Genomic DNA, 9215 nt, shown 5'->3' with positions numbered 1-9215 from the left:
CATATCAAAAAGAAATTGCTTTGAATGTCTTCATTATAAAGAAATAATAAACACTGAAGGATACGCTTGCCATGACTTGAAAGTCGCACAGCATATACACATGTCAAAGCATCAACACACAAATGTGTCAAAACAATGATACAATAAAAGAAGGGATTGCACGTATAGGTACATGTTCTTTATATGTTATCATATAAAGTATACTTTGAATGCACGTTTTATATTCATTTTAACATGTTATATTAAATATTACACATCCACAGATATCATATACATGCATACTTTTAAGGTATATTACAATATAATTATTTAAACTGTAGTGATGGATATTAAGATATAGTTTATAAATATTTTCTTAAACAGGAAGTCCTGAGCTTGAGGTTGGTAATCAACTTTTAAAAATGCTTACTTATTTTTATTTTAGGTGTAGGTCTATGTGTCAAATGCATACAATGTGTGCAGAGATTAGAAGAGGGTATTGGGTCTTCTGGGGCTGGAGTCACAGAAGGTTGTGAACTGCCATGTAGGTACTGGGAACTGAACCTGAATCCCATGGAAGAGCAGCCAGTGCTTTTTACCACTGAGTCATCTATCCAGTCAGGAGAAGCCCTATTTCATGAAAGACCAGAGGAGACATTAGGACTTGGGGGTTTCAGGTGTCATAGTTCCGAAGCAACCACAGCATACATGCATGTGACAAGCATGTCCATGTTCCAGTCAACAATACAGGAGCATGGACATTTAAATATCATTTTTACATGTCCAAAATACTTTATGTTTTTGGTCTTTTAAAGATGTAAATGCCACTCTCAACTTGAGAGATATAACAGGCAAAGAGGTAAATCTATTTGACCCTAGATGTAGGCGTCACCCCTCTGACTGCCTACATTGACAAGATTTTAAGGTCTTAGAACTGGGGTTGAGTGCAGGCAAACTGCAGAGCCACAGGTGTCAGAGACACAGACACGCCCTCAAGAATGCAGAGTCTGGATTCCAGTCCCATGGTCATTACTAAATACCGGAGTGGGGTAAGAAACTACTGCAGGCATCAGCTTATTCGTCTGTAAAAGGAATAGATTGCCTTCACTGTGCAGACGAATGAGAGTTTTCTAGATAGCAAATACAGATTTTCTGAGAATGCTAAAATGGGGCAGCTATGGCGAGGCTGTGGGGGAAAGAAAGCATTCAAAAGTAAAGACGAGGCAGAGTTAAACAGTACATTCGGTTTTTTTTTCCCCCTTGGGTTTTAAAATAACAAGCTCTTCATGACAAATTCAATATAGTCATTTTCCTTATGGTTAACATAAGTGAAAAAGTCTTTCCATTATTTGATCAGTGGAGCTCTAGTTTTCTCCCCAGGCTCTTAAATAAAAGAAAACAAACCAGAAAGGAACACGATTTGGTAAAATCTGTGAGTTAAGACTTCAAACTGCAGATGGTGCTGTGATTCCATTTAAAATGGTTTTAGGTCCTGTGTAAACTCAGCTAATTCTGTGATTTGGTTTATTTTCCTCCATAGGTAAGAAAACGAATTCTCTTTATGATCTTGTTTCATTATGATGATGGCAGAAACTGTCTTTATTATTGCACAGATATATCACAGTTACTCCTCATGACTCCTTCTTAGACCGAGTGGTAAGCGATCCTGATGTCATTTTTTGACTTATCATTCAGAATCGATTCCTCTGTAATCCTTAATCTATTTATGTTTTGCCAGTGCAGCTTTAAAGTGAAATTGTTTCACTGAGGATTTGGTGACAATGAGCTCAGAATAAAAATTTCCATATGGAAACCATTTTAACCTCTAGTTTGTAACAACTGGTTAAAAAACAAAAGATTTCCTGGAATTAAGCCACAGGAACTCTGGCTTAAGTCAGAGCTGTCAACTGGAAAACAAAATTCCAGACATTTTGAAATTTAATTCATTTAATTTTTCTTGTAACTGGATTAGAAAATATGATTAAGCCCTAGCAAGACAACTCTCACTGCATCAGTTGGCCTTGGGTGCAGCAAGGAGATACTAAGATCTTTGAGTAGAAGTAAAGGAGATTGAGAGCTATTACTCCCTGAGGAGAATACAAAAGGAATGTAACAGCATGCGCACATCAGGGCTTTTAAAACAAACTACTTCGTCTTTGTTTTCTGTGACACTCTTAGGTTAGCTGCGTTTTGACGTTAAGCCCCAATTAAAATGTATGTCCGGCTTCTTTGGGTGCAAAATCAACAGCAAAAATTAAGCATTCATCACAGTACTCTATAAAAATTTCAAACCAACTAATATTTGAAATCACCTGTATGTAAAGTGATTGAGTCAGGGATGTCAAAATTCTGAAGTAGGGGTGAGTTTTGAAGGCAGTGTAGGAAACAAAGAGATTCAACAGTATGCAAAGACATAAAACGAGGAGCATGCTTTTTGAAGAGAAAGAGAAATTCAACCCCTGGAGTGTATAGTCTGATCATCATTTATCTTTGAAACCTTTAATACAAGATGTGAAGGAAAGTAGTGGGAATTACAATATGGAAGAGTGATAATGCCATTGCTTAAGAAATAATGTGCATACTTTATCATCTTAATAACTTAAGGAACTTTCTCTGAGGACTAGCTAGGGCAGGGAACCCTGACTGCTCTTTGGACTAGAGAGGGAGGAGGAGGGAGAGTGGGGGAGGGGGGAAAATGGGAGGAAGGGGGGAGGTGGAAATTTTTAATAAAAAAATAAAGTTCCAAACAAAACAGGTAAAAAGAAAAGAAGAGAAAAATGTAATAGCAGAAAGATGCAAAATCATTGATGGTTGCTTTTAAAATTAAGATATGTTTCAAAAAATGATAATTCTGATCTGAATAAACAGCATAAAGATAAAAGGTATTAAGGGAATTGACACTTCATGAAACAATAAGAATTATACTGTGAGCATAACACACACAAGCATTTGTTTTCTGCATCTTTTTACAAGAAGTTTTTATTTTCTAAGCAATGCCTTAGTCCCTGAGCTACGACATTATAATCATACTCTAATTCATGACAACTAACCAAAAATTAAAGTATTGCATATCCAGCTTGGCACTTTTTAGTTTCAATTTTTGTTTTTGTTTCAAAAAATACATTTCCTCTATCTTGAACTTGTTTGCTATAAATGTATATAAATCAGGCATGATGACAATTTAATAAGAACTTCAAGACCTGTTCATCCCATGGGATCACCACTGTGACGTCTTTCGGGCAGCCTTCTGATTGCTCAGCCCCAAGCACAAGCCTTATAAAACGAGGGACTTTGAAATGCTGGTCAGGTTGGAGTGCAGAGCTCTAGCAGGCAACAGCCTTCCATTCCCCAGGACCAGAGCCGTCTGGTGGAGCCTTCTCCCGGCAAGGACTTCAGCACCCTAGACAGCTCCTACTCTCCCTAAAGGCAGCCTAGCCTCAAGGAAACAGCCAAGGGTAAGTAAAATCTCCCTTCTTCACTTCCTCTCTGCCTTTGGGACTTTGTATAAGAGAGTTGTTTTTTTTTTAATTTTCTCTCTTAAAAAGAATTTTACAGTGTTTATCTTTTGCAATAACAAAATAAAATAATAACAATAAGCCACTTGATAAAGGTAGAAATGCCTCAGTTTCTCTCATATGAACCCATCTGCTTAGAAGATTGCCTTTATTAAATATTGCATCTTAAAATGTGAAGTAAGATGAGTTTGCTTGTGTGTGGAGTTTTGACCAAAGGGTTCAGCTGCTGCCTTTGTTTTTGAGGCTTTTAACTTCTGCTTAAAGTGCTTTTCTTTTGGCTTCTCGTGTGGATTAGACCTAGAAGGGACTCACTTTCTTCATCAGTTAAGTTTTAAATGCTACGACTTTTACAGTTACCCAGAGACAGAATCTTTGAACACCTGTATGTTAGCTGGAAAGCATTTAGAAATACAATGTGTGTATGGACAGAATGCAAGACTCATAGGGTCTACACACACACACACACACACACACACACACACACACACACTGATTTTCTGGGAAAACTTGTAACAATGCCGAGTGGCTCTGGAGACATCAGCTTTCATCCTTGAGTTCATTTGTGAGTTTGCAGTGATATCTTTAATGAATGCAGGGAAAATAAGAATGTAACTATAATATGTATACAAGATTTTTCCTTAATGATGCAGATCTATACTTTTTATTCTATATGTACCCATAAACATTCAAACTTGTGAATATAACTTGTAAGAAATCATTAAGTGTACCGGTAACACTCCAGTTTTATAGCAATCAGACACTGAAGCTTAAAGGGGAAAAAAAAACCAACAAATTCCTTGCAGCTGTTTCCTTCACCAGAAAAGACATGGAGGTTGAATATTACGATTGTGTTATCAAAACACAGAGTCTGGAGTTAGTTTATCTGCAGCACAGCAGGAGTGTAGTCTTGAACAAGTACTAACGGTGCCTGAGTGTCTGCTGAGGGAAAGACAAAACAGAAATTTGCTTGTATTCAGATGTCTTAACCCAAGGGAAATCTTTATTTTTAAAAAATCTTATGGCAACAAATTTGAACTTTTCTAAAGAGGAAATGACTGTTTCTCAACTCCACAAGAGCCCCTTAGCAGTATTGCTAGGCCATCAGAATGTTGCCAAGTGTGTCTGGCAAAGCCAGCACTTTCTCTCTTTCCAGAGGCACCGAGATGGAAGCCGGAAGCAAGCCCCAGTTCTTGACGCTCCTCATGCTCTTCAGTGTGCTGTCTTCGCAATCCCTGGCCTGGCCTCTCTTTGGACCACCTTCTGCTGGGAGGTAAGCTTCATTCCAGGAAAGTACACTCTCAATTCAGATAGGCAGGCATTTCCTGAGTATCTAAATGAGATTTCCCATATGTCATCTCGGAGAGTGCTGCATTTTAAACTGTACACTATTTATTTCAATACTGTGATTATAATGCTAAGCAAATTCATTCCCAACCAAACTCGGAAAGCTTGTTCTGGGATCCAGAATTTACCTTCTGGACATGAAAGACAACATCAGTTTTGCATAGCAGATAGGTCCCATTTCCAAACTAGTGTTAGAAAACAAACAAATTCCTATGTTTTTCCATCTCCAGGCAGTTCTTTCTCTGGTAGAAAAAATATTTGTTTATTTGCCAACTTCATTAAATTTATATTTAATAAAATGACTATAATATCAATAGTTCATTAATGAGATATACACATGAAATTGCATTGGGCAGAAATAGGTCTAGGAAAAAAATCATCTTGCCAATATTAGCAATCATGAGGCAGTGTATGTACTAAGCCACAATCCTCACAGCATCCTCTGTTTGACCCACCCATTCTTAGCTTTTACTCTTTGATATGTTGAAGTTGATGCTTCACAGTCGTAAAGCATACCATAACTCAATTTAACCTAAAGTAAAATAGATTTATGTTAATAATCTATTCATCTTTGCCCTTTCTAATCTGCAGAATCACGGGCATCTAAAGGCAAACCATCTTTTTGGTTATTTGCCCTTTCTTATGCTCTGTAGAATGAATAATCTCTCAGCTATTGATCTGGAAATTGTATAACACGTCACCTCATCATGTGTTGACAGCTAGAGTCCCAGTATTCACATCTCAATCACAGGAACAATCACAGGAACGCTGAAATCCACACTGAATGCTCAACCCCAGGCTAGGAAGGACTGCTTCTCACCATCTGATATACATCACCACCCAGAGATACAAAAGTGCCCAAGAGAGGAAACTCTTTGGAGGTTAACCCTAATGTCGCACATACATGCCCTCAGACTCACACACACTCACACGCACACACTCCACACACACACACACACACTCACACTCTCACACACACACACACTCACACTCTCTCACACACACACTTTCAATGTAGTACTGATATTAAAAATACACATGCATCTACATGTAAAGGTTGTATTCTCTATGTCATAAAGACAATTCTTATTTTGTAGTACAGCATAATGCATTTCTAACAAGAATGTGCTAACACAGGCAATATGAGGAACTAGCAGGACACGTTAAATTCACTATCTTGTAATAACCACTCACAAATGTGGAGATCTGTTGGTTTGATCAATGACGTAAAGCTTTGTGGTACACATCCGGGAACTAGAGAGAGAAAAGCAGCTTGTTTGCTGCTCCTCTCCTGAATATGAGCAATTATTACCACTTACATAAATATAAGTTTTCATATTGAATACTCGCTTTTTGTATGTCTATAACTTGTATAACACATTCTACCTGTTAAATGCCACATCACAAAAGGACATAGTCAGGTACACTGAAGCAATGCGCTTTGCTTATGGCTTCACTAGAATTGAATTAAGTAGAAATTATGTTTGGTTTAGAAAGCTTGTCAAAGTTGAATGATGTCATTTTGGTGAGCTCACACAAAATTACTGCTTATATCTTCATTAAACATGGAAGCTATGGAGTCAAATTATTCTATTCTTATGTTGCAGAAGGATGATATGTCCCAATACCTTTTTCTCCTGTTCTAAATAGTTGCAGGTCCACAAACACCATCTTCTAAGAGAGGACAGGATTGCATTTTTAGTGTGTTTTACCTTAATAGGTTGGATGACAGAATGCAGTTTGAGGGAGCAAGTGATCCTGATCAAGTCTCATTAAAAGCAGACACTGACATCTTGCAGAATGCCCTGGCGGAAAACGACACACCCTATTATGATGTTTCCAGGTAAGTTCACTCTCATTTATCTACTGAGGAAGCACACTTGAAAAGATTAAATACTCTAGTTTCATCTTACAGAAGAATAGCTTTCTCTGACTCAAGGCTCAGCCTGATTGACGTACGTTCCCTACAGCCTTTGAGTCTCACTTCAATAGCTCAGGTTAGACAAACACCAGGTCAAACTGCCACAGTCAGGATTATGAGAGGGAACAGGGGCAAAGGGTCCAGATAGCCAACAGTGCTGTTCACACAAGCAGCTGCTTGTCTAGAGTCGTGCTTCAGAACAGACCAAATGGCATCACACTGAGGATAAAGTATAAAAGAGGCTTCCCATGGGCTTGCGGGATTCACTCGTGGACCTATCTATCGCAAGAGATTTGCTCCCCATTATTTTTGCTGGAAAAGAATAAGTAAAATACAAATTTAGAGTTTGACTAAATTAACATATTTTTTCATTGCATGTATTTTTATTTAAGGCAACATTAAAAACTACATAGATATATAGAAACTATAAATGAATTTTTAAAGCAAAATTTATTAGAAAAATCCATTTTAAATATCCTGTCAGGGAATAAAAAATGAAGCACGTATCTAAAATAGCTCACTTTTTCCAGAATCATCTAGTTTAGATCTTGCTTCAAGTGACTAGGAATTTCCTTTTGCTATGGTGTTAGGAGACTTCACTTTTGACTGAAGTTTTAGTGACCAGTTCTGTAAGTAGCTTGCAGATTTTTTTTGGTGACCTCTGCAAGAGGCTTTACCAAGCCATCATGTGTTTGCTTCCTTGCTTCAGAAATACCAGGCATGCTGATGGAGTTTTCACCAGCGACTACAGTAGACTTCTGGGTCAGATCTCTGCCAAAAAATACCTTGAGTCACTCATTGGAAAACGAATCAGGTAAAGAGAACTTACTATTTTTTTTTTTAAATAAATGCTCTATCTCCAAATTCTGTTTTCCTTTCTTGAATGTTATTTTCATTGCTCAAGATTGACACCCTTTGATAATGTTCAATTTATTTAGAGAAAATAATGCATGTTATTAATAAACCCACCAACATCCCCTACCCCCCAGTGAAATAGAGTTTTGGTACTTATTGACTCTAAATGTATCTTTCTTAAGTAGCTCATTTACAAACTAGTCGAACTGTGCTAAACTCAGTAGAAAAAAAAAATACAGAGCATCGATGCATCTCCTCCTTACTACTGACATAATTACTTTCACTTTTTCTCAATTCATTTTTAGGCAGTAACATCTCAGAAGACCCCGTGGCCAAGCAAACGGCACTCGGACGCAGTCTTCACGGATAACTACAAAACCCGCCTCAGGAAACAAATGCCGTAAAGAAATACTTGAAACTCCATTCTGAATGGAAAGAGGAAGGTAAGGGAAAAGAGAGATACCTGGGGAAGTGGAAAATGTGTAATTGAACATTCAGATTTTCAGCTCTATATGGGGAACCTCTTTCCTTCTCCGTCACACTGTCTGCTTTGTGTGAACTGCTCATCCCATTCTTACTTAACTCAGGCTGATGTCAGATAATCCCTGGCAAACGTTAAAATACTGGGACATGAATGTCAGTCCAAAGCCACTATAAAGCAGTATCTGTGGGAATGCTGACCTGGATACACCTACCTTTAAAAGTTACTTTAATTTGAATTTACACATCAACAGGTTGGGAAATGATTGGCTATTTGGAATTAGGCAGCCAGTTTAATCAGGTGTTTACTTTAAAACATGGACAGGACAATCAAGCAATTTTGGCAAGAAGGAGAACTGTATCATATTTGTATCCAACAACCCTGCTTACCACATTTAATCGTGGAGTCATCTGTGTGTTTGTTCCAAAAGCACCTGTCCCTATAGTGTACAAATACTGGGCACAGTGATAAGGGGTAGCATGCTCTCTCTTCTCACTCCAGGTGCCTTTGTATGAACAATGAGCCTTAAGCATAATTCTGTTTGGGGTGAAATCATACAGAGTATCCTCTTTGCCCACTAAGTGATAATTCCATAAGACTGATGTTAGACAATTCATGGGCAATCACTAGCTGCAGAGATCATTGTTTATTGCCAGTGCATCTTGTAGGGCATAGATAATGACCGAGTCATGGTGTTATAATTGTTTCTTTGGAACCTTCCTCAGCTGAGAATTTTAACACAAGCAATTTCCTTCTGGTCTGTAGCAGTGAGGGAGATTCTCCAGACTTCCCTGAAGAGCTAGAAAAATGATGAACAGGCTCCTTTGGGGAGAGCTGAAGATCAGAGGTAAGTGTGCCTATGAACTCTTACTACTGTATGCTCAAAGCTACTGGGAAGAACAGATGCAGGAAGGACCCAGTCGGCAAAAATATCCTAGGGCTAAATTTCCTTCTATCTGGAGATATTATCTAGTCTGCATAACACCTCTACCTGAGGCCTATTGCACCCCAGTGAACACCTTGAGGTGACGCATGCTCTGTTCTCATCATGACAAGGGCACCCGTCACCATAAGGAGTTTGGCCTCTGCAAGGTTCTTCTTCTTTGTTCACTTTTCTCCC

General features: G+C 38.2%; 1 protein-coding gene across 1 annotated transcript; it reads left to right on the top strand.

Moving 5' to 3' along the window:
* The first annotated feature begins 4657 nt into the window (after positions 1-4657).
* LOC119821639 (vasoactive intestinal peptide) lies at positions 4658-8906 on the top strand. Its single transcript, XM_038340778.1, is given in 6 exon segments — positions 4658-4764; positions 6559-6681; positions 7469-7573; positions 7924-7945; positions 7947-8054; positions 8859-8906. Coding segments are annotated over 6 exon segments (513 nt in total).
* Positions 8907-9215: the final 309 nt, after the last annotated feature.

This window comes from Arvicola amphibius, chromosome 8 (assembly GCF_903992535.2).
Source record: "Arvicola amphibius chromosome 8, mArvAmp1.2, whole genome shotgun sequence".
NCBI classification, from domain to species: domain Eukaryota; kingdom Metazoa; phylum Chordata; class Mammalia; order Rodentia; family Cricetidae; genus Arvicola; species Arvicola amphibius.
The sequence above is the reverse complement of the archived record's forward strand: the minus strand, read 5'-3'. Positions and strand labels throughout refer to the sequence as shown.